Genomic DNA, 26,932 nt, shown 5'->3' on the forward strand with positions numbered 1-26,932 from the left:
ATGACTTAAGACTGGAAAATCTTTGAACAAAGGTCAAAATGTGTGATTAAGTGTATATATGTGTTTGAGGTGGTGGTACAGGGTATTATAGATGGAAGACAGTGGCTAGGTTTGGAAAATACAGGCAGAAAGAGATGTGATTAAAATTAAGATGTAAAGAAGTCTTTGACTAGAATGACTGGTGTTTCCAGGAACTAGCAATGTGTGAGTCTGTATTTCCAAGTCACTGACTTATCATTTTGTTATTCATTCCTTTCCTCTTCTCAATAGGCACAGAAAATCTGAAGTAGGATATATTTACTTATATTTTTATGAAACCAGCTGCACCAAATGTCTTATCTATAGTGACTACAAAATGAATGTTTCTGCTTATGGTCTGACAAAAGCCTCAACACCATGGCATCCTGAGTAATTGATTTTGCCTGTTGCCTTGACCCCTGGAGTACCCTATATAGTTTAGTGCTATTTTTACCCTAAGGATTTGTTTTTTGATTTGTTTTGTTTTGTTTTAGTGTAGAAAAACAGGAAATTTAGACTAAGACCTTGATTTATAAAATAGAATGCTTCAGATTCCATATTTATTAATCATAGGCAGTTATATAAAATGTTTCCTGTATTAGATCTTTTATGCAACATTTTCAAACAAGTTGCCAAGTAAGACATAAAATATAAGTGAAAACTTATTCTGAGTTTTTTCTTGATTAAGTTTCCATTCCAACTAGAGAGTACTCAGTTTAAGCTGGTAAACTACTAACTAAAGCAATCTTGTCTCTACTGGCTCTCTTTAAAATGATTACAGATGAAGCTTTCTATTAAAGTTTCCAGATAGCCTGCAGATTAAGAATGTCTATGGCCTGAATCCAGAGAGATATAGTACTATGTAATTTCTTCAAGACATGGGGCCAGGACCAGCAGTTTCTAGACTCTGTTTCAGTTATAGAGAAGTAGATTCAAAAGGCTCAGGATTAAAGTAATATGGGAATCTTGAAATTTCAGCTGCTTCTCAGTTAAAAGAAAAAACCTGCAAAGTACAATTGCATCATAGCTAAAGAAAATAGATATTAGGACCTCTCTTATTTAGAAAGTTAACCTGTCTTGTGGATGCAGATACACGCTAATTTGATGCCAATTAGAAACTGGGCCAAGGCCACTAATATGTCACAGGAGCTGCCAGACAGTCATAAGAGTCCAATTACAGATCAAGCCAACATCAGCTCATGCTGCTATGGCAAAGGCCTGGATACAATTAGTATCTCCCTAGATCCCTCAAGGCATACTTCAGTATCTTGTCCCCATTATGAAGGTTTTGGGGGGAAGCAGATGTAGAACCTGTTTCATTTTCTTATTTAGCAAATGGGGGTGCTCTCTAAGAGTATGTTCAATGTGCGGGGTTTGTATTTATGCCAGGTTTACAAAGCCAGTTAAACATGACACAAGTTAAATGTGGAAATGAGCTCAGTTATAAGGATATGGACTCTCCAATTCTGGAAGAAAAAATAAAAACACAATTCTGAATCACGCAAAGGAAAAAAGAAACATGCTTGACAACTGCTTTTGTCAAGATATCGTAACAGGTTTACATATTTGTTAGGTTCAAATTCTTACATCATCTTAAAGGAAATGCAGTATGATATTTGTTTTCTGGGAGCAGTCACTTTAGCTGGTTGCAGTAGGGTGCTAATGAAGAAGCAAGTTTATGGGGTCAATTTCCATAGAAGTGAGACTACTTTATGAAGAAATACAAAGCCCATAGTATTGAAAATTCCTAAACGTTGCCAGCTGCCTTACAGATGCTGATGTCTACCCTCAGAAAGACTAGGTAAGATGAGGAAGACTCAGGGTAGGCCAACTAACCATTTCTAGAAACTGATTCCAACAGTATCTGACTTTGGCAGTTAATAAGTAATGTCATTTCTTTATGCAGTGATTTTTAAATATGTACCCTGAGTATGAAGTTAAAGATTTAGAAGAATCACACTTGCCCAAAAATATACCAAAAAAAACTTATTAAGCTTTCAGTGAAGCAATTAATTGGGGCATGTTTTCAATTCCTTAAAGTGTCAAAAATTATATCCTTTAAGAATGAGTCTTCTGGTTTTAACCATGGCAATTCATTTTCAAAACGCTACTAAAATGAAAATAAAGGAGGGACTTCCCTGGTGGCGCGGTGGTTAAGACTCCATGCTCCCAATGCAGGGGGCCCAGGTTCTATCCCTGGTTGGGGAACTAGATCTCATATGCATGCTGCAACTAACAGTTCACATGTCTCTACTAAGGAGCCCGCGATCCGCAACTAAGGAGCCCACCTGCTGCAACTGAGACCTGGCACAACCAAATAAATAAATAAATATTTTTTAAAAATTGAAAATAAAGGAAACTGAAAAAGATGTAAGTCTATAAGGACGAAGAAACCAGGAGAAAGGACAACAGTAGTGGAGAGATTTCAACAACATTTTGGAAAATGGAAAGGGTTGAAACTGGATGGAAGCTATTTAGCATAGGGAGAGAGACATCTAGCACCTGGGTTTCTAGAGCGACAGATGCTAACAATAAGTGTGTCTGTTTCACCTGTTGGACTCTGAAAAGGTTCAGCAGTGGGTGGTACAAGGTACTACAGAGGGGAAAGGGTTTGAAAGAAAGAGACTGGTTGAAACTTTACGTTTAAAATGATTAGCCTCCCTCCTACACCCACCTGGCTATATCTTCTGCTCAGGCAGCCAAGCAACTATCCCATTACCACTTCCTCTCATCTTGTTCTTCCTAACAGAAGACTGGAGATTTATGCTCTGGAGAGAATAAGAAGACCAAGAAGTCTAGCACAAGGGAGGCAGGGTAGAGGTTGAGGCTCATTTCCTTTTCCTGTCCCTGTTTCAGGATATTTCAAGAGAGGCTTATATAGTGTAGGCAGAACACTACTGAATTCTTCTCTGGAAAAATAAAATGGCCTAAGAGAAATGCCACAAGAGAGTGACATTTGGGGGTTCCATAGTAAATGTCCAGCTTTGTTATCATATCACCCTACCAAGAGGTCCACTAATTAACAAGCCCCACTTATGCACAAAAGTTTTCCATTAACTTTTTAGTGTGTCTCTGTTTAATATGAATAGACAGCTAAGGTTCATCGGACATCTAAGGAAAGTCTCCAACATCATAGCAAATAAACAAAAAAAAGAAAAAAGAATACTGAGGAAACAGAGACTGTACTTCAAAACAATTACAATTAATATTCTCAGAGAGAAGAGGGAAGAATTTTCAGCCATGAAACAAGATGCTATAAAACGAGGATGCTATAAAAAAGGAAAAAAAATTAAAAAGACATTTAAACCTTAAAACAAATAAGAAAGTTGGGGGACTTCCTTGGCGGCACAGTGGTTAAGAATCTGCCTGCCAATGCAGAGGACATGGGTTTGATCCCTGGTCGGGGAAGATCCCACATGCTGCAGAGCAACTAAGCCCACGAGCCACAATTAGTGAGCCTGCACACTGCAACTACTGAAGCCAGTGCGCTCTAGGGCCCACGTGCTGCAACTACTGAGCCCACGTGCTGCAACTACTGAAGCCCACGCGCCTAAAGCCTGTGCTCCACAACAAGAGAAGGCACTGCAATGAGAAGCCTGTGCACTGCAACGAAGAGTAGCCCCCACTTGCCACAACTAGAGAAAGCTTGTGCGCACCAATGAAGATCCAATGCAGCAAAAAATTAAAATAATTAAAATAAAAATTAAAGAAAGTTGGAATAAAATTGTAGGAGGAAGGCTTGAAGATAAAGTAGAAAAAATCTCCCAGAAAGATGAAAAAATGATAAGAAAAAAGTGGTAAGAAAATTAGAGAATCAGCCCAAGAGAATCAACATGCCAATAAAAAAGGTATTATAGAAAGTAAGAGTCATATAAAACAGTGGGAAAGAAGTGATAAAAAAATAATGTATGAAAAATTTTCCAGAACTGAAGGAAAATTTCTAGAACATGAAACTCCAAATTGAAAGCCCATTAAGTATACAGTACAATGGATAAGAAAAATAACCATGCTAAGGAAAATCACTGTGAAATTGCAGAACATCCTGGACAAACAAAAGATTCTAAAAACTTATGAAAAGAAAAACAGTAACATACAAAATACAAAAGGTCAAAGAAAAGAATGGTGGCAGACTGTGCAACAGCAGTAATTGATGCTTGAACTCAGTAGAACAAAGCCTTCAAAATTATGGGGAAAATTTATTTGCAAATTAGATTTTTTTTTCAAATTAGATTTTTATACCCAGCAAAATTATCAATCAAGTTAAGAGGAAAATTTTCAGATTTCAGTAAACATTCTCAGATATTTAAGATCTCAAAAAATTTACTTCCTACCCACAGATACTCAAGGCTCTATTCCAGCATAATAAAGGACTAAATCAAGAAAGAGGATGACATAGGATTCAGTAAGTAGGGAGACCAATCCGGGAGACTACTGAAGGGGCAGTAAAGAGAAGTCTCAGTTGTTCAGCAGGCCTAGAGAATAACCAATTCAGAGTGGAACAAAAGTGTGGAGATCTGTAGGAAAGAACAATAACTGATCTATTTGAGCATATGGAAAATACTGTCCATGGGCATGTGGAAGAGATGTTGGAACATACGGGAGCAATTAACAGTAGGAACATAGCAAGCTAGGCAAGTGAAGAAATGAGGTAATTATTAATACCATAAAAATAAAGAGTTGTATAAGAAAGGAGGGATGATTATAGCTTCTCTTTTTCTCAGCACTGAACAGTGTTTCCATGGTCATAATAATGAAAGAGTGACAACTGTTTTAACCAAAATGTAATATTGTATCGGCAGAGGAAGTAGCAGTTGGAGAGGGAATAGGGCATAGGTGAGAGGACTATGTCCTCCTATGCTACCTCAGGAAGATAATCAGAAAGTGGTAAATCAAGAAACTGCAGTATAAAATATAAGGTAGCAAGTAAGAAAAACAGCTAAAGACTGATGGATTTACATGAAATCCTAGAAAAAGCAAAACAAATTTTGGGGGAGAAAACATCAGAACAGTGGTTGCCTCAGGGGCAAGGAGTTTGGAATGGTGATTAACAGGGAGGTGGCATGAAAGGATTCTGGGGTGATGGTAATGTTTTGTATCCTGTAGGGGTTTGTGTTATGGAGCTATATGAATTTGTCAAAACTCATTGAATGGTACATTTGACATTTGTGTATTTTATTGTATGTTAACTTCACCTTACAAGGAAAAAAAAAGAACTTTAAAGTAAATATTGAGCTTTTAAAAATAATATGCATGCTGAAGCATCTGAGGGGAGTGTACTGATTTTGCAAATCTTTGAAATGTGTCAAAAATAAGGTGATTGCTAGATGGATAGTGCCTGAACACACTGTTCAAAAATTTTGGACACAGTCACAGTTACATAAGAAATCCTTAAAGGGAACTCCCTGGCAGTCCAGTGGTTAGGACTCCATGCTTTCACTGCTGAGGGTCCGGGTTTGATACCTGGTCGGGGAACTAGGATCCTGCAAGCCCCACAGTGCAGCCAAATTAAAAAGAAAAAACAAAAGTCTTTAAAGAAATTAAAGGTGTGCCTCGCAGATTCTCTCAAACATGAGTCTAGGAAGCTTAAGGGGTCTTATCTTGTAATTGTCTCAGCTGAAGCCCAAGGTACAGAAGGGTTTATCTGGAAAACATTGTGGGTGTGACTTCTGCCTAATAGAGTAAATCCCCAGAAGAATCATAGGAGACCCACACAATTCTTTTTTTAAAATAATTAATTAATTAATTAAATTTATGTATTATTTTTGGCTGCGTTGGGTCTTCATGGCTGCATGCAGGCTTTCTCTAGTTGTGGTGAGCAGGGGCTACTCTTCATTGTGGTGTGCGGGCTTCTCATTGCAGTGGCTTCTCTTGTTGCAGAGCACGGGCTCTAGGCATGCGGGCTTCAGTAGTTGTGGCATACGGGCTCAGCAGTTGTGGCTCGCGGGCTCTAGAGTGCAGGCTCAGTAGTTGTGGCACATGGGCTTAGCTGCTCTGTGGCATGTGGGATCATCATGGACCAGGGCTCAAACCTGTGTTCCCTGTATTGGCAGGTGGATTCTTAACGACTGCATCACCAGGGAAGCCCCCACACAATTCTTAAAGGAGTTATATATTCAGAAGCTGAGAGGGTCAGAGAGGAGCCCTCAGAATTCTATTATCAAGAAGCAAGCTGAAAGAGCTGCTTAGTTGCAAACACATGTTACCTTTTATTTAAAAAAAAAAGGGAGGATGACTCAGAGGACAGAACAAAAACCCAAACAGCAGTGCCAAGAACCATAAGACCCTGGGCCTTAAGACTTAATCAAGAAACTCCTAACCCTTTCTGAATGTTGTGGACCAATGACTCTTTGTTACTCCTATTTGAATAGAAATGCCTATAGAGGTTATCCAATGCTTGCCTCACTGCTTGGTGTTGGGTATGTAGGGGTAAGACAACTTGTCTCTTTAGTTTCATAAGTTGAGAAAAAATACACTCAAAGAGTTATACTTAAAGGTCTAAACCCAAGGAACCTTAATTGCACCTGGACCTGATCTAGACAATGAAATTCTGGACACCAAGCTCATGCTGTAACGTCATAAGATTTCTGCAAGCCTTGGGAGGGGCAAATATATTCTGCGTATGGGAGGGATGTAAATCACTGGGGCCAGAGGGCAGACTGTGGTAGCCAGATTACAGGATAGCACCAGTGATCACTATCTCCTGGTATTCATCCCCTCCTCTTGAATGTGTACCAGATTTACTGATCTGCTTCTAACAGAATATGGCAGAAGTGATGTGATGTCAGTTCTCAGATTAGGTTATAAAAAGACTGTCATTTTCTCTCTTAGAGGAAAACATAAGAAGAACACTCTTTGACATAAATCACAGCAAGATCCTTTTTGACCCACCTCCTAGAGAAATGGAAATAAAAACAAAAATAAACAAATGGGACCTAATGAAACTTAAAAGCTTTTGAACAGCAAAGGAAACCATAAACAAGATGAAAAGACAACCCTCAGAATGGGAGAAAATATTTACAAATGAAGGAACTGACAAAGGATTAATCTCCAAAATATACAAACAGCTCATGCAGCTCAATATCAAAAAAACAAACAACCCAATCCAAAAATGGGAAGAAGACCTAAATAGACATTTCTCCAAAGAAGATATACAGATTGCCAACAAACACATGAAAGGATGCTCAACATCACTAATCATTAGAGAAATGCAAATCAAAACTACAGTGAGGTATCACCTCACACCGGTCAGAATGGCCATCATCAAAAAATCTACAAACAATAAATGCTGGAGAGGGTGTGGAGAAAAGGGAACCCTCTTGCACTGTTGGTGGGAATGTAAACTGATACAGCCACTATGGAGAACAATATGGAAGCTCCTTAAAAAACTAAAAATAGAACTACCATATGACCCAGCAATCCCACTACTGGGCATATACCCTGAGAAAACCATAATTCAAAAAGAGTCACGTACCATAATGTTCATCACAGCTCTATTTACAATAGCCAGGACATGGAAGCAACCTAAGTGTCCATCAACAGATGAATGGATAAGGAAGAAGTGGCACATATATACAATGGAATATTACTCAGCTAAAACAAGAAATGAAATTGAACTATTTGTAATGGGGTGGATAGACCTAGAGTCTGTCATACAGAGTGAAGTAAGTCAGAAAGAGAAAAACAAATACCATATGCTAACACATATATATGGAATCTAAAAAAAAAAGAGTTCTGAAGAACTTAGGGGCAGGACAGGAATAAAGACGCAGACGTAGAGAATGGACTTGAGGACATGGGGAGGGGGAAGGGTAAGCTGGGACGAAGTGAGAGAGTGTCGTGTACATATATACACTACCAAATGTAAAACAGATAGCTAGTGGAAAGCAGCTGCATTGCACGGGGAGATCAGCTCGGTGCTCTGTGACCACCTAGAGGGGTGGGATAGGGAAGGTGGGAAGGAGACACACGAGGGAGGGGATATGGGGATATATGTATACACATAGTTGATTTACTTTGTTATACATTAGAAACTAACACACCATTGTAAAGCAATTATACTCCAATAAAGATGTTAAAAAAAAAAAAAAAAGACTGGTTTTGGTCTTGAGTGCTCTTGTTAGTTCCCTCTTGGGTCACTCACATGGCCTGAAGGAAGCCATGGGCAATGCTGTGAGGCATCCCTGTGGAGAGGCTCACATGATGAGGGACTGAGGCCTGCCATCAGCCACCTGAATGAACTTCAAGAAGGTTCCTCATGGTGGAGCCCCTAACGTCCAGCTTACAACTTGACTGACAACTGATGAGAGATGTAGAGCCAGAGAGACTGAACTTAGCCATGCCTGTGAGGTAACAGAAACTGAGATAAGGAATCTTTTCTGTTTTAAGCTACTAACTTTGGGGGTAATTTGTTATACAACAATAGATTAATACAAAGAGAAACAGAATTGAGACACCAGCATGGAAAGGAGGAAGGTAAATCAGAGTAAACAGGACTCAGTTCTCTTTTCTCTTAATCAAGAATAATCTTGAAGAGTAGGAGAGATATGAAATGATCAATGTGAAAATAAAGAATTAGTAAGAGGGCTTCCCTGATGGCGCAGTGGTTGCGAGTGTGCCTGCCGATGCAGGGGACACGGGTTCGTGCCCCGGTCCGGGAAGATCCCACATGCCGCGGAGTGGCTGGGCCGGTAAGCCATGGACGCTGAGCCTGCGCGTCTGGAGCCTGTGCTCCGAGGCAGGAGGGGCCACAGCAGTGAGAGGCCTGTGTACCGCAAAAAAAAAAAAAAAAAAAAAATTGGTAAGAAAATACAGTAGTGAGAGGGGTAAGTAAGGAGGGAAAGGGATAAGTACTCTTGCTGAAGATTCTTTTATGATCCAAGGAGATAAACAAAAGGCTAGCTTAAGAAAAAAAGAAGTCCAGTGTTGTCTCTGACGGGGAGAGGATGGGTCATGGAACCATTAAAAGGCTACTGACATCATGGAGACATCAATGAAAATTCACGAAATCCCTCATAAGGGATTATATTCTGGGAACCATAATTACAAAGTCACTAGGGCTGGCTCTGAAATGAGTGATGTTGAGGAGGGAAGAGGGTGATGCAATCTCTAGGAGTAAGGGAATTCATCATTTATTTTGGAAGCAGTATTTGGAAAAAAAAAAAAAACTACTGGCAAATCTTTATACTCACATTATTAAGGAGGCCAAGGATGATTGTTTAGATGTGAAATGGTTGCTAGAGATGATGTAGTTGCAAGGGTAGAAAACTTGTATAAAGTTATAAACCTGTTGCTTGAAAAACTGGACAGATGGGAGGTGTGGACTCAGTAATAAAAATGTGAGGCCCAGCTATGGCAAAGGAAGGAACACCATCTAACTGGACACTCTCACCTGGTGATATGCATATTACAGCTAGCAGCATAATGCCAGGCAGTTCTTAATGCAAGCATTAAAAAACAAAGCAAACAGGGGTTTCCCTGGTGGCGCAGTGGTTGGGGGTCCGCCTGCCGATGCAGGGGGTGCGGGTTCGGGTTCATGTCCCGGTCCGGGAGGATCCCGAGTGCCGCGGAGCGACTGGGCCCATGGGCCGGGGCCGTGGCTGCTGGGCCTGCGCGTCCGGAGCCTGTGCTCCGCGGCGGGAGGTCCGCGGCGGTGAGAGGCCCGCGTACCGCAAGACAAAACAAAACAAAACAAACAAACAAAAAACCCCTTCAAGAACAGCAAACAACTAAGCAAATTTGAAAAAAATTCAAAACTTAAATATAGTAAACAGTAATTTCTTTTCTTTTTCTTCTTTTTTTTGATCCAAGAAAAAAATATGATTACTATTAAAAAACAAATACTTGGTCACATGTGCCAAATGAATCATATGCCTATGGCTGTGCTAGGTACCACAGTGAACACAAAAGAAACCCTGTCCTCTGAGGTGCTTATGGGCTAGTTGGAAATGCAACCTCTATGTGCATAAACAACTAGAGAAGGACTCAAGAAATGACAGTCGGCCTGACAAAAAGGCTGTCCTTGGGGTGGTGAGATGAGTTCCAGAGGGAGAAGAGCAGCGGGAGACAGGATGAGGAGGCCACAGAAGAGCCCAAGGGACTGTGTGGTATTCGGGCTGGAGGAGAAGAGACTCTCAGGTCTAATGTCAAGGTGGGGGACCCTTCAAGGAGGAGCTGAAGGAGGGACAATGGTCACGGGGCTCCAAAAGGCGTCTGCGGGCAGCAGTGTCAGGGAGCCAATGGCTCACAGCTGGGACACAAAGGGTTGAGACGGGAAGAGGCGTAAGAAAGCTGGGATACCAGTCTAGTCATCCATTATTCCTTTTCACAAATGAGTGCCAGTTCGGGGAAGGTTCTGTGCCAGATGCAGTGGAGATGCACAGATGTGTACAGCATGGTAGGGAGACCAGAGAGGTAGATGGATAACACTCAAATAAGGCAGAGGGGCATGAGGAGGTTCCTGTGTGAATTCTCTGGCCAGGGCATGAGGATAGGCTTGTAGAGAGTGATAAGGGCACTGTGTCTACCTAGGACTTTGATTCTTTTTTTTTTTTAAATTTATATTTATTTATTTATTTATTGGCCACTCAGCATGCAGGATCTTAGTTCCCGGACCAGGGATTGAACTAGTGTCCCCTGAAGTGGAAGCGTGGAGCCCTAACCACTGGACCGCCAGGGAATTCCCAGGACTTTGTTTCCTTAAAGCAATTTGTTAGTGAAAGAAATTAGAGCAAGATGAAGGTGGTTAAAATGAGCAGTAAAATCTCTGGTGATTTTTTTTCCTTGGCATAAAATAGCAATGGCATGCGACCAAGAAATTACTTGATGGCATGGTAAATCCAATTTTCCCAAGTTGAATGAGGAAGGACAGGTGGAAAGGGAAATGGAAGCAGTGTCATCCTCAGGGTATGGCTTAAAGACAGTCAAGTGGGTCATCATTCCTGGTACCCATCTCTCTGAGCTTCAGGTTCTTTGTAAAATGGGGTCCCCCCTACTTCACAGGGCACCTGTGACGACTGAGTCATGGTGCCTTACACAGTGCCTGCGGTGAGTGTTCAATAAATCGTCTTATTATTGTTGAAACCAGGGCTCCTGAAAGATAGGTGAATGCTCATGGAAATTAAGAATGTATTTAACTTTCTCTTCCTCGATCTTTCTCCTTTCTTCCTGTGGTTCCCTGCCATTTATCTAACTTGATGGTTGTGGGAAAAGAAGACTCAAGTTGGAAGGAGGCAAAAAATAGGTGGAAATTCAGCAAGGCGAACGCTCTGCCAATAAAAAGACAGTAAAGATGCAGGCTTGGGTGAGTTTATTGATGCAAATTTATGCTTTCACCAAAGAGTCCAGAAAAAGTGAAGAACAATCAATAAAATCAAGGGATAAAGTAATAAAAAAGAAAGCCAGTGGGCTACAAAGAATATTTGGAGCAAGTGCAGTAGCGCTCCTCACCGTTATGGCGGCGGTGCCGTCCAGTTGGCCGCTGGTGGTGGTGGCCACTTCCCCTCGGAAGTCCGGTCTCCGCCTCCTGCTCCCACCCTGCTCGCTCGGCGGCGGCAGCGGTGGTCCCTGCCTCTCTGCCTCCTCCACCTCGGCCTGTCCACTGGCAGGCGGCGTTGGCGCGGAGGGGGCCCCTGCCTCAGAGAAGGTACCACGTTGAATGAGCAAAGACTGAACTTTTTACAGATACCTTTTGTAAAAGGCTTATAAGGAGTAGTGCCATAATTTGAATCACAATGGATTTCACATTATGAGGTGAATGGGAGCGGAGTATTGGACAAAAATAGATTTTTAAATCTCTGCATCATGGTTTTTAGCTCCTCAGTTGTTGCACAGTCTCACTATTTGGGGAAAGTTCATGCTAAAAAACTGAAGCAATCAATGGGTGAATATGATCAAATTTCTCCACCAAGTTCTCAACCTGTTAAGGAGAACTCCTTGTCAACCTAATGAAGCATTCAAAGACATGTGACTCTTTTCAAGATGAACTTGAAGATTACATCAAAGTGCAGAAAGCCAGAGGCTTAGAGCCAAAGACTTGTTTCAGAAAGATGAGAGAGGATTATTTGGAAACCTGTGGGTGCAAAGAAGAGGTTGATTCTAGACCCAGGTGTAGAATGTTTGATCAAAGACTCCTTTGTGAAACCGTCCAGACCTACCGAAGACCATGCAGTATTTCGCAAACAGTGGAAAAGTGGTTACCTCAGTGGCTAGCAGCTCATGGCAGCAGGCTGAGACTGGACTCCCTGAGCTGCTGTCAATTCACCAGGGACTGTTTCTCAGGAAAACCAGTACTCCTGAACTTTAGTCAGCAAGAGTATAACTGTAGCTCATACAGTGTAGAATCTGGAGTTTACAGGCACCTCTCCTCAGAAAACAGTACCAGTGCCTGTCAAGCTAGTTATAAACAGATACATCAGAAGAGAAAAAGGCTCCCAGAGAAAGGCCGGGAAAAACGAGAGGAGGAGCGGCCCAAGCATAAGAGGAAGAAAACTTGTGAGGAAATAGATTTAGACAAATACAAGAGCATCCAAAGAAACAAAACAGAGGTGGAAACAGTCAGTACAGAAAAACTTAAGAACCGAAAGGAGAAAAAAAGCCAAGATGTAGCCTCTAAGAAATAGGAACTTAAGGGTAGTAAAGAGAAAAAGGAACAAGTCAAAGAAAGAAAGAAAAGGAGATGCTTTGGGACCAGTCTCTCCTTGGATTTTAAAGCTCTTGCATTGGTTCTCCTGAGGTTAAACTGAAAAAAGAGTTGAGGAGCTTGGTTTTACGATGTTCCTATCGCTCTTTTCATGTGAGCAGGTACAAAGGTTAAGTGAACAGAAAACATTTACTGTGCTTGCTCTCCAACATGGAAATTACTTTTCCTCTTTTCTAAAATCATTACTACATTTTTCTTATACATAATGTAATTTCCCTTAACGAGAGTGGCTCTGCTTTAATTCATCAAATTTCTATGATGGTGGAAGTATTTTTCCCTTAGGACGTCATTTATTTTAAACTGGAGGATTAATAGGCTTTACAGAATCTATTTCTTGACTGGGTTTTAGTTTGGGGTGGGTGTTTTTATATTCATTAGTTTTCTCTGTGAAGCAGTTTAGATTGATTTTTTTTCCTTTGTTAGATCTAACTTGCAGTATATTTTCTATATTGGAAAGTGGAAAATGACATACATTATAATAAGCTTAAGTTACATACAGTTTTAAACGTTTCAAGGAGTCTTGATAAAAAATCAGTTTATATTCTGGAAATGTTTATAATATAATAAAGTTCTAATTTCTACAAAAAAAAGAATATTTGGAAACAAGTTCTGCAAGTAGGCACTGATTAGAGGCAGAGGTCAAAGAAGGCATGACTATGGTATGGTCAGTGGAGTTAAGTGACGTAAAATCAAACCCCATCTTTGTGAAATAAATTGAAAAGCTACAGATGTTAACCTGTAGATCTTAGAAAGAATGGTGCAAACTAAAATTGATACAGGGCCTTGGAGTTAAATATTTAATGTCTAGAGAGAAAACCAAGACTGATTATACATTAAATACGTATATCTTGCTGCATTCCCCACCTCACAAAGAAAAAATAATGAATAAAATAAAAGACTTGAAGTATATTTTACTATAAGAATTATCACTTCAGTGCTTACTCTTTGCCAACCACAGTTCAAAGAGCTTAACAAGTGTTAATCATTTAATCCTCACCCGTAACCCTGTGAAGAAAATACACGTATTATCACCACTTTACCAATACGGAGACTGAGGCACAGAGAGTTTAACTTGCCCAAGGCGTCACAGCGTGTAGGTAACCAAAATGCTAAACTGCTTCCCACAATTATCCTGAGCCTGGTCACAAACTTTGGGTCACAAAACTCTAGTGGAATGTGTTTAGGGCCACCTACAATAAGAATAAGGCCACATATGTTACTATGAAGAAGATGGTAACTTTGGACTGACAGTTAGATAGTCCTTTAAAAAATCACACATGGTTACCAATTAGGTCTCAGGGACAATAATGTAAGAAAGGTGCAAATGGATGTGAGTGGCCAGCAAGAAGATTAAAAAGGCAATAAAAGGTCCTAAGTCCAAGGAGCAAAGTTTATCAAATGGCCACTTGTGGTAATACAAAGGTAGCAAATCCCCAATAAGAATTCACACAACAGACATGATGCTAGATAGTCATGAAGGCCTGGTAGCCTGCTCACAGCATGCCTTGGTACTGTAATAATGCATTGGTGTGGGGGTAATCTTGCATTTCTATGCCATTTGTCTTCTCCTAGGAACTATACCCAAAGAATAAAACTGGGTCTTTGGTAAAAATGTAATACAAGAATCTAAGATATCATTATTGTAAAATATATTTATATTGTAAAAAACATATTAGGGGGAAAACTAGACCTTGCTGGTTTGTAATTAATGAAGCATGGCTCTTTCAAAGGCAGAGAAGGTAAAAGCTTCCCTCAAATCCCACCAATAACTGGTATTGAAGCACACGGAATGCTGTAGAGGGGTAGAAGAGGCTGATTTCAGAGCCAACAGCTGTGACTCTCCCACAGTGACTGTCACCTGTTCGGTTTTCTTTGACAGGGCAGGAACTGGAGCTCTCTCCTGCTGCATCATTGCTGTGTCTCCTCCTCCTTCACCATCTGATGCTTCTAGGAAACATAAAGTTTAAAAATGAGAAGAGCACCTCTCTCTTTCTTTCTCCCATTGCTAGTGTAATCTTGGTACCATCTTTTTAGAAGGTTCTATCCCTTGACTCATTAATTTCACCTCTAAGAAGCTGAATTTAAGAAAATGATCCAAAATGAAGTCAGAGATTTAAAAACCAAGGTGGCAGTATTATTTATAAAACTGCAAAAATGAAGATTATTCAGATGTCTAAATTTCAGAATGTTTAATTATGGAACACTCACGCTGATTTTACAGATATTAAACTCCCCATTTTCAGATAAGAAAGTTGCTGCTTAGACGGATGAAGTAATTTGCCCCAGGTCACACACCTGGGAACCCTATTTGAGTCCAAAGTCTTCCCCACAAGTGATACTGCCTGCACTGAGAACCAGCCAGCTCTTGATGCCAGTGTGCTGGCTCCAGGGGTAATGTTAAGAGAGTGGGACAGCAGGATTATAGATCATGAGAAATTCTTAATTTGAATTTATAAAATCTTTCAACACTGGAAAAAGTAAATTCTTACTCCAAGAACCAGGAAAAATAAAAACTTTAATAATTTTTCTGTTAAAAAGCTCTTTTAAAGAAACATGGCAACCATAAGTTTCTTACTTCCCATAATGCCATACTGTCTTCCAGATTTTAGTGGTTGTTCTCTTTGAGCACATTTTTGAATCTTTGAAAGGCTTTACTCACTCCCTTTGAGTTTTTCGGTATATCTCAAAGCCCAAAATGTGAATTTGTGAGTAATATTGGTCAGAATTCATATTTAGGTACAACTTAACTAGTTTGGTAGTCCTGAGCTTTTAAATGTTTACATACTATGATGGTTAATTTTATGTGTCAACTTGATTGGGCCACAGGGTGCCCAGATATTTGGTCAAACATTATTCTGGATGTTTCTGTGTAGGTGTTTTTGGTTGAGATTAACATTTGAATGGGTAGACTGAATAAAGTACATTTCCCTCCCTAATGTGGGTGGCACTCATCCAGTCAGATATGGCTGGAATAGAACTAAAAGCATTAAAGAAGAAGTAACAACTGACACTGCAGAAATACAAAGTATCATGAGAGATTACTACAAGCACCTATATGCCAATAAAATGGACAACCTGGAAGAAATGGACAAATTCTTAGAAAAGCACAGCCTTCCAAGACTGAACCAGGAAGAAACAGAAACACGAACAGACCAATCTCAAGCACTGAAATTGAAACTGTGATTAAAAATCTTCCAACAAACAAAAGCCCAGGGCCAGATGGCTTCACAGGCAAATTCTATCAAACATTTAGAGAAGAGCTAACACCTATCCTTCTCAAGTTCTTCCAAAATATAGCAGAGGGAGGAACACTCCCAAACTCATTCTATGAGGCCACCATCACCCTGATACCAAAACAAGACAAAGATGTCACAAAAAAGAAAACTACAGGCCAATATCACTGATGAACATAGATGCAAAAATCCTCAACAAAATACTAGCAATTCGAATCCAACAATACATTAAAAGGTTCATACACCATGATCAAGTGGGATTTATCCCAGGGAGGCAAGGATTTTTCAATATCCGCATATCAATCAGTGTGATACACCACATCAACAAATTGAAGGATAAAAACCATATGATCATCTCAATACATGCAGAAAAAGCTTCTGACAAAATTCAACACTGATTTATGATAGAGACTCTCCAGAAAGTGGGCATAGAGAGAACCTACCTCAACATAATAAAGGCCATATACAACAAACCCAGAGCAAACATCATTCTCAATGGTGAAAACTGAAAGCATTTCCTCTAAGATGAGGAATAAGGATGTCCACTCTCACCACTATTATTCAACATAGTTTTGGAAGTTTTAGCCACAGCAATCAGAGAAGAAAAAGAAATAAACGGAATCCAAATCGGAAAAGAAGAAGTAAAACTGTCACTGTTCGCAGATGACATGATAGTATACATAGAGAATCCTAAAGATGCTACCAGAAAACTACTAGAGCTAATCAATGAATTTGGTAAAGTAGTAGGATACAAAATTAATGTACAGAAATCTCTTGCATTCCTATACACTAACAACGAAAGATCAGAAAGAGAAATTAAGGAAACACTCCCGTTTACTACTGCAACAAAAAGAATAAAATACCTAGGAATAAACCTACCTAAGGGGCAAAAACCCTGTATGCGGAAAACTATAAGACACTGATTAAAGAAATCAAAGACGATACAAACAGATGGAAAGATATACCATGTTCTTGGATTGAAATAATCAACATCGTGAAAATGACTATACTACCCAAAGCAATCTACAGAATCAATGCAATCCCTGTCAAATTACCAATGGTATTTTTCACAGAACTAGAATAAAAAATTTTACAATTTTTATGGAAACACAAAAGACCATGATAGCCAAAGCAATCTTGAGAAAGGAAAATGGACCTGGAGGAATCAGGCTCCCAGACTTCAGACTACACTACAAAGCTACAGTAATCAAGACAGTATGGTACTGGCACAAAAACAGAAATATAGATCAACGGAAGAGGATAGAAAGCCCGGAGATAAACTCACGCACATATGGTCACCTTATCTTTGACAAAGGAGGCAACAATATACAATGGAGAAAAGTCTCTTCAATAAGTGGTGCTGGGAAAACTGGACAGCTACATGTAAAAGAATGAAATTAGAACACTCCCTACCACCATACACAAAAATAAACTCAAAATGGATCAAAGACCTAACTGTAAGGCCAGATACTATAAAACTCTTAGAGGAAAACATAGGCAGAAGACTCTATGACATAAATCACAGCAAGATCCTTTTTGACCCACCTCCTAGAGTAATGGAAATAAAATCAAAAATAAACAAATGCGACCTAATGAAACTTAAAAGCTTTTGAACAGCAAAGGAAACCATAAGTAAGATGAAAAGATAACCCTCAGAATGGGAGAAAGTATTTGCAAACAAAGCAACTGACAAAGGATTAATCTCCAGAATATACAAGCAGCTCATGCAGCTTAATACCAAAAAACAAACAACCCAATCCAAAAATTGGCAGAAGACCTAAATAGACATTTCTCCAAAGAAGATATACAGATTGCCAACAAACACATGAAAAGATGTTCAACATCACTAATCATTAGAGAAATGCAAATCAAAACTACAGTGAGGTATCACCTCACACTAGTCAGAATGGCCATCATCAAAAAATCTACAGAAAATAAATGCTGGAGAGGGTGTGGACAAAAGGGAACCCTCTTGCACTGTTGGTGGGAATCTAAATTGATACAGCCACTGTGGAGAACAGTATGGAGGTTCCTTAAAAAACTAAAAATAGAACTACCATATGACCCAGCAATCCCACTACTGGGCATATACCCTGAGAAAACCATAATTCAAGGAGTCATGTACCCCAATGTTCATTGCAGCACTATTTACAATAGCCAGGAGATGGAAGCAACCTAAATGTCCATTGACAGATGAATGGATAAAGAAGATGTGGCACATATATACCATGGAATATTACTCAGCCACAGAAAGGAACGAAATTGAGTTATTTCTAATGAGGTAGATGGACCTAGAGTCTGTCATACAGAGTGAAGTAAGTCAGAAAGAGAAAAACAAACACCGGATGCCAACACACATATATGGAGCCTAAAAAATGGTACTGATGAACCTAATGGCAGGGCAGGAATAAAGACACAGATGTAGAGAATGAACTTGAGGACACAGAGGGAGAATGGGAAGCTAGGATGAAGTGAGAGAGTGGCATGGACATATATACACTACCAAATGTAAAGTAGATAGCTAGTAGGAAGCAGCCGCATAGCACAGGGAGATCAGCTAGATACTCTGTGATGACCTAGAGGGCTGGGAAAGGGAGGATGGGAGGGAGGCTCACGAGCGAGGGAATATGGGGATATATGTGTACATATAGCTGATTCACTTTGTTCTACAGCAGAAACTAACACAACATTGTAAAGCAATTATACTCCCATAAAGATATTAAAAAAAGAAAAGAAAAGAAGTAAAAGCATGACCTCCCCTGATTAAGATAATTTTTTCTGCCTTTGTACTTGAACTGAAACATGGGCTCTTCCTGGATCTGGAGCCTGCCAGCCTTCAAGCTGGAACTACATCACCAGCTCTCCTGGTTCTCAAGCCTTCTGACTAGGATTGGAACTAGACAATTGGCTCTCCTGGGTCTCCAGCTTGTCAGTCTATCCTGCAGATCTTGGGACTTGACAGTCTTCATAATTGCATAAGCCAATTCCTTTATATATACACACACAGATACACAGAGAGAGAGAGACAGAGAGAGAGACAGAGAGAGAGAGAGAGAGAGAGAGAGAGAGAGAGCGATAAATATAGATAGATATATAGATATCTATTCTGTTGTTTCTGTTTTTCTGGAGAACCCTGATTAATACCCCGACTTTTAACTATGTAGCATGAAAAAAAGGACTCTACCCAATGAAGTAGTAGCAGGTAGAAGATTAACGGGGCTTTTTACTTACTTTTAAAATTTATTTATTTATTTTTGGCTGCATTGGGCCTTTGTTGCTGCACACGGGCTTTCTCCAGCTGTGGCGAGCAGGCACTACTCTTCCTTGCGGTGCGCGGGCTTCTTGCTGTGGTGGCTTCTCTTGTTGCAGAGCATGGGCTCTAGGCATGCGGGCTTCAGTAGTTGTGGCTCACGGGCTCTAGAGAGTTGGCTCAGCAGTTGTGGTGCATGGGCTTAGCTGCTCCACAGCATGTGGGATCCTCCGAGACCAGGGCTTGAACCCGTGTCCCCTGCATTGGCAGGCGGATTCTCAACCACTGCGCCACCAGGGAAGTCCCTAACAGGGATTTTTAAACGAAGGACTAAGTTGGCATTAAAAGTATTTATAGTGCTGCTTCTGGGAAGAGAGTAGTAGTAGTCATATTTTCCCTTATTCCTCCTGCTAAGTACAGCTAAAAATCCTGACCATTACATATAAAACAAACATTGGAGATCTCTGAAAGGTGGAGAGAAGTCAGACATGCTAGGGACTTTGGGGCCCAAGGAACAACACAGCGGTGAGCTCCCTGGGTTTTCTTTTTGCCTTATTATCTCAGACTTGGAGCTAAAGAAGCTAGTAACTTGGAAATGCCAGTGAGAGCAGACAAAAAACCCCAACAAATGTCTGCTCTGTTTAACAAAATGACCAGGAAAACAACAGCCTAGCAAGACTGAAAACCTTTAGATAATAACTACTTGACTTCAGCCAAACACAACAGAAAAACTGTTTTCTTTGCTGCCTACACCAGCAAAGGCTGAGTGGGGAACCTAGACTTCCACCTTTGTCAGGCTGTAATGAGGCAACCCAACTCCTCCTCCACCTTCCATCAGGGTGGTGTCAGAGGTGATCAAGTAGGGACTGAACCCCTGAAGAGATTTTCATCCCTGAAGGGTGGTAACAGACCCCTGCTCTCTACCACCACCACCAGTGCAGTATCAATGGAGAACACACTGTGAGCCTGGACTTCCATCTCCTCCTGGTAGTAATGAAGGGCACCTTTCCTTCCCCACTGGGGTCAGAGGAACCCTAGTAGAGAATCAGGACTTTACATACTTCCCAGTGGTAATGAGCCAACACCCACACTAGTGCTTTAGCAAGCACTAAAAGAGCTATGCAAAGAGATGTACTCAAAAATACTACAATAAATCAAAACAGAATTCTAAAAATGTTCAAGTAACGCACAGGAAGGCAGAAAGATAAACAAGAAATAGCAAATAAACAGAAAAGAAAAATAAAATGGCATATTTGAATCCCAACATATCAACAATTACATTAATGTAAATGATCTAAACATACCAATTTAAGGACAGAGATTGGGACTTCCCTGGTGGCGCAGTGGTTAAGAATCTGCCTACCAATGCAGGGGACATGAGCTCGGTCCCTGGTCTGGGAAGATCCTACAGGCCGCAGAGCAACTAAGCCCGTGCGCCACAACTACTGAAACTGCGCTCTAGAGCCCGCGACATAACTACTGAGCCCACGTGCCACAACTACTGAAGCCCGCGCACCTAAAGCCCGTGCTCCGCAACAAGAGAAGCCACCACAATGAGAAGCCAGCGCATTGCAATGAAGAGTAGTCCCTGCTCGCCGCAACTAGAAAAAGCCTGTATGCAGCAACGAAGACCTGACGCAGCCAAACATAAATAAATAAAATAAATACATTTATATTAAAAAAAGACAGAGATTGACAAAGTGGATTAAAAAAATGACCTAACTATATGCTGTTTACAAGAAACTTACCTCAAATATGACGATATAGCTAAAAGCAAAATGATGGCTGAAATATAACATGTAAATATTGATAAGAAAGCAGGAGTTATATTAATATACTCTATTAATTATATTAATATGATTAATTATATTATATTTGATATTAATATCAGATAAAGGTTGAATAAATTAGTTCTTTCTTTAGTCTGTGTGTGATTTTTTTTGGTTCCAAAAAAGAAAACTGCTTTTCTGAAGTAAGGATGCTAGTATTGTGATTTCCATTAAAAGAGTATTAAAAGAACAGTAATGGGACCCAACCTAACCAGCCTGGCTCTAGCATCTAGATTTCTCTAGAACTGCTGGCATTTGAGGAAGTTAAGCTAGGCCTGTGCCACTCAGTCCCAGTGGCTGATTTTCAGCCCATGGAGTGGAGTCACCAAGACGGTGCAACTTTATTTTCAACTCCTTGAGGGTCTACTTTAAAAAAAAAAAAAAAAAAAAAAAAGGATACCACCAGATGGGAGTGGAGTCAAGTACACGGTTCTTTTTCAACCCCAGGCAAAAAGAGCAAAAAGCTAAAATTAACAGTTGCACGTATCTTTCTCTTTCCTTCAATCCCTGACTTTGTCCTCTTTATGAAAAGTATCAGAAATCCAATTTCCCAGCAATTTCCTTAAGCTTCTAAGTATTTACTTGCATGAACTCCTTCTAGGCCCTAGGGAGAATACTGGCAATGGATCATACAGTTAATTTGTCTTAAAAAATCTGCAAAAGAAAGATATATGGTGATTAAAATAAATACAGTAGACCACTGTCTATTTCTACTCAGAATTCACCTCTGTCCCTATCTCCTAGTGAGTAGTGCTGGAGCTGAAGTGAGCATTTTGGGGATCCAGTTAGAGGGAGCTGGTTGGACAGACATTGAGCTTGAGTTTAATGAGATATTATAAGGTTCATAATCATAAAGTCTATAGTTAAATTATTGCTAGCTCTCCTACTGTAGGAATACTTCCAGGAATATTCCTACCACCCCATGCCAACTCACCAGACATCTGACACAAAGTGTACAGGGCTAGAGGTTGTGGACTGTGACACAAACACACCTGTAGCCTCCTTCCTTAGAAATATGTGGGAAGTGGAGGAGAAAGCAGGTTTGGGATGAATGAAACCAGAAATTAGTCAGTGGAAAATTCTTCCAATCATCAAAAATTTAAAACTGTAAGCAGAAAATTAGGTTCCCATTTTGTCTATTCAAAATGGCAAGTCTCTCCTATAGGAATACAGTAGATGCTGTATTTTACAGTTATCTGATAGGGATGAGTAAAATAAAACTTTTCAAAATTCCTGTGTTTATAACAGTACTGTTGTGATTTCTTATTTAAAATAATTTCTTTCATACCTAATTTTGTATCAGTAATTTTGTATTCTTTTTCTAAGAGAGGGTCCCCCAAATTACGTAAGATTTAGGCCTCACAAAAACCTAGATCTGCCCTGGCTATAGACCTGCTTAACTCTCCTATAGTTCTCAGTTTCTCAACAGAATAAACTACTGAAACCCATAACCTGGTAAGTTTCAAAAGCACGATGCTAAGCAAAAGAAGCCAGAATCAAGAGGCTATATAATGTGTGATTCCACTTATTTAACACCCTGGAGAAGGCAAAACTATAGGGATAAAAAAACAGTTCAGTAGTTACTGGGGACTGGAGATGGGAAACTTCTGGGGATTGTTGGAAATGTTCTATAACTTTATTGTGGTGGTGGTTACACAACTGTATGCTTTAGTAAAACTTCACAGAACCATACTCAAAAAGGGGTTAATTTTACTATGTAAATTATTTACTATATAAATTATTCCTCAGTAAGCCTGACTTTAAAAAAAAATGATAGAAGCTAACTTTCATCAAACAATTTGTTAACACTTGCCCAGTGTCACACAACTAATAGGCAGAGCTGGGATTTGAATCCCAAATATTCTAATGTGGAGTCCACACTACCCTTGCCTGAGAAGATGCTGCTTATAGCTAAATGATGTTTCCTTCTATTCTGTTTGCTAAGAGGTTTGTTTATTGTTTTATTTTAAAATCATTAATAGGTGTTAAATTTAATGCAATGCCTTTTGTTTTTACATTTACTGAGATGATTATATGGGTTTCTCCTATAATCTGTTAATGTGGCCAACTGTGAAAATAGGTTGTCTAATGTTAAACCAACCTTGCTATTCCTAGGATAAATCGCAATTGATCATGACGTATTTCTTTTTTAATAATGTTGGTTTTTATCTTGGTTACCATTTTATTTAGATATTTATTTACATAATTTTCCTTTCTAGTATCGTCCTTGTCTGGTTTAGGTATTTTGGTTATATTAGCTTCATAAAAGAGTTGGGAAATGTCTCCTCATTTTCTGTCCTCTGTAATAGTTGTATACGAATAGCTAAGATGATCTGTTTCTTGACATTTGGTAAAATCTGTTAGTAAAAGAAGCAGAGCGTAGTATTCTTTTTGTGGGTATGTTTTAACAAATGCTTCAATTTCTAACAGTTATATGATTATTCGAGTTTTTCTTCTTTTTTTTTTTTTTTTCCAGTACGCGGGCCTCTCACTGTTGTGGCCTCTCCCGTTGCGGAGCACAGGCTCTGGACGCGCAGCCTCAGCGGCCATGGCTCATGGGCCCAGCTGCTCCGTAGCATGTGGGATCTTCCCAGACCGGGGCATGAACCCGTGTTCCCTGCATCGGCAGGCGGACTCTCAACCACCTCGCCACCAGGGAAGCCCCCGGGTTTTTCTATTTTTAACTCAATTTTGGTAAGTATTATTTTTCTAGGTAATTGGCTGTTTTATTTAAATTTCTCAAATTTATTGGAGAGGTGTGATCATTATATGTAGCTATGTCTTCTTTTTCTTTTCTCCCATCTTTTATTTGTACCTTTTTTTTTCTAGTTCTGCCTTGGAGAGGTCTTTCCTTAAAAAACCAACAACAACTGGGTTCTGTATTATAGATGCTTTCTATTGCTTCTTTGGTTTCTAGTACACTAATTAACATTCTTTACCTTCTTTAGGTATACTCTTTTGAGTTCTTAATTTTTGTAGTTGGATATTTAGCCCATTAAGTTTTTCTCTTTCTGATGTAAGCATTAAGGATATATATTTTCTTAAAACTTTATAACAACTGAATACCATACATTTTAATATTATAGCATTTTCATTATCATTTAATTCTAAATATTTTTAAAGACTCTATAATGACTTTTCTTTGATGAGTTATTTAGAAGTGCACTGTTAAATTGTCAAACAGATTTTTTTAAGTTACCTTTTTTTATATTGTGGTTAGAAAAATGGCCTGCAAATCAATTCTTTGATATTTGTTAAGACTTGCTTTATTTTCTAGCACAGGGATCACCACACTTTTTAGGTTTTTAGGGCCACACGGTAAATAAGTGTAGGGTTTGCGGAGCAATAAGGTCTGTCAGTAATTACTGGATTCTACTGTTGGGCAAAAGCAGCCTTAAGACAATATGTAAATGATTGGGTGTGGCTGCGTTCTGATAAACTTTATTTACAGAAACACATCCTGGCTGGATTTGGTCCATGGGTCATAGTTTGCCAGCTCCTGACCTAGTATATAACTTTATTTATTGATTGATTTTTATTGAAAATAGTTGACATAGAATATCATGTTAGTTTCAGGTGTACTACCTAGTAATTTGACATTTGGATACATTACGAAATCATCACCACAGTTAGTCTAGTAACCATTTGTCCCCATACGTAATCGATTAAAAAAAATTTTTTTTTTGGACTAGAATGTGCAGTATCTAATTGTTAGGTGCATAGTTCTATACATGATTACAGATAAATTTAACGATGTTTTTCAAATCTGCTATATGTTTATGAATTTTTATGTTTTATCTATCAATAATTGACATATATATTAACATCTTCCACTCTTATTTTGAATTTCTCCATGTTTTCCAATAATTCTGTCAGTTTTTGTTTACACATTTCATAGGTATGTAAGGTGCATGCAAGTTTGGAACTGTTACAACTTCCTGTTGGTTGATTGTTCCTTTTATCATTATGTAGTGACACTGTTTCAAAAATCCATCTTGTTGTAGAGAACAAAGGTATGGACACCAAGTGGGGGAAGTGGTGGAGGGAGGGGTGGTGGTGGGATGAATTGGGAGATTGGGATTGATATGTATACACTGATGCGTATAAAATGGATGACTAATAAGAACCTGCTGTATAAAAAAATAAATAAAATTAAATTAAAATTTTTTTTTTTAAAAAATCCATCTTGTTGGGACTTCCCTGGTGGTGCAGTGGTTGGGAATCCGCCTGCCAATGCAGGGGACACGGGTTCAATCCCTGGTCCGGGAACATCCCACATGCCGTGGAGCAACTAAGCCCGTGCACCACAGCTACTGAGCCTGCCCTCTAGAGCCCGCAAGCCACAACTACTGAAGTCCGCGAGCCACAACTACTGAAGCTTGCGCACCTAGAGCCCGTGCTACTCAACAAGAGAAGCCACCGCAATGAGAAGCCTGCGCACCGCAACGAAGAGTAGCCCCAGCTGGCCGCAACTAGAGAAAGCCCGTGTGCAGCAACCAAGACCCAATGCAGCCAATAATAAATAAACAAATAAATAAAATAAATATATAAAAAAAATCCATCTTGTTTAATTTAGTTCAATTTCACTTATTTGGGGAGGGGTTTTCTATATTTCTAGAGGCGGTCAGCTGTTCTCTGGGAAATCTAACTATACACACTGAAAACTAATGTTGGAGACACAGCTGTACTTCAACAGTCTAAAGTGTTTTGCTAAAATTACTCATCCGTAGAAACCAGAATGTTTTATTTGGCCAGGAGAAGCAGGGCTGGGAACCACTCTTCAAGACCGTGTTCCCAGCTCATTAAGGGACTCCTACCAGCATCACTGAGAAAGAACACAATTCCCACATCCATAGAACAGGGCCCTGTGAAAAATGAACTCAGTGAAGGCCCTAAGGCCATGCCAGCAAAACAACACAGGGCAGGGGGAGGGCAGAGCGAGGGCAGAGCAGAGGAAGGGAGAGGAGGGGAGAAACAGAAGTGTAGCCAGTGAAAGAAAAGGGCTCTCAATTCTGGCTCCACTTGTACTAACAGTGCGCATGCAGTGAAGGAAGCTCCATCCTTTATCGCTTCTGTACACTTTTCAAAATAATGACTACAGGTGTGCCATGACCAAAAAATAAGGGCTTACAATCAATTAGACCATGCCAGAAAAGAATCATACATCTGTAAGTGTACCTCTCATTTATTCGTACTGTTCATAATGCCTGCTCACCCTTTATCTTTGTCATCTCTCCTTTTCTATCAAAATCTTAGTCCCATCCTCCAAAATTCAGCACAAGTTTCCCCCTCTGTAAAGGTCTTCCAAAAGTAGAAACAAGACCATCTTAGGGCTATAATCTAGCAAATAGCTGCAACTTTCACTGAGAAAAGAAAATGCTGAGAAACGGGGAACAGGATCTAGTGTACAAATGAAGAATTATGTGATCGGCAGCAGGAGGAACAGTAAACCCGAAGCCATGTCTATCGTGCCCAATCCAGGCACCTGGTTGTATTGAGGGGGCTGCTCGGAGAAGCCTTGGCAGGCTCAATCTTTAATCTCCTAGCCTCTTCTGGCCACACATTCCCTGCTCTGGGTACAGGGACACTTGACCACTCAAAGTCTTCTGTAGCCTTGTGGTGGGTCATCAGGGTTTACATTAGCATGGCATATGCCTCTCTGATTTTGTTTCATTTTTCTTAGGTACCATCTTTTCCTTTTTGCTTTTTCACTCTCATAGGCAGCAAGAAACGGGGCATGCTCTACCTTTTCCATCTCTCAGGCTCCTTAACATGTCCTCTCCCTCTCTCTCCAAAAGATTTGACAAAACAAATGTTTCTGAATGTAAGTCCCCTGTGAGTTAGTTCTTGCCATCAGAAGTCTTCCTGTCATTCTGAACTGGAATGGGGAATGGGGATGGGGTGG

The 26,932-nt window shown here is 39.8% G+C and overlaps 2 protein-coding genes across 4 annotated transcripts in view; one reads left to right on the forward strand and one right to left on the reverse strand.

The window, feature by feature from the left end:
- Positions 1-26,932, reverse strand: part of CMSS1 (cms1 ribosomal small subunit homolog) — a 383,342-nt gene that overhangs the window by 20,734 nt on the left and 335,676 nt on the right. For 2 of the 3 annotated variants that reach the window (XM_082654404.1, XM_082654405.1), the window contains exon 2: positions 14,574-14,662. In XM_082654404.1, coding sequence (XP_082510530.1) covers positions 14,574-14,662 — 89 coding nt within the window. The remainder of the gene's footprint in view (positions 1-14,573; positions 14,663-26,932) is intronic. The other variant, XM_082654406.1, reaches the window with a different exon arrangement.
- On the forward strand, positions 11,961-12,635 carry LOC309823415 (lysine-rich coiled-coil protein 1-like; the record flags this gene model as incomplete). The annotated part of the gene is made up of 1 exon (XM_082655660.1): positions 11,961-12,635. The coding sequence occupies one exon, from the start codon at positions 11,961-11,963 to the stop codon at positions 12,633-12,635; it is 675 nt and encodes a 224-aa protein (XP_082511786.1).

The sequence above is a fragment of the Grampus griseus genome, assembly GCF_964374135.1.
Source record: "Grampus griseus genome assembly, chromosome: 5".
In the NCBI taxonomy this organism is placed as follows: domain Eukaryota; kingdom Metazoa; phylum Chordata; class Mammalia; order Artiodactyla; family Delphinidae; genus Grampus; species Grampus griseus.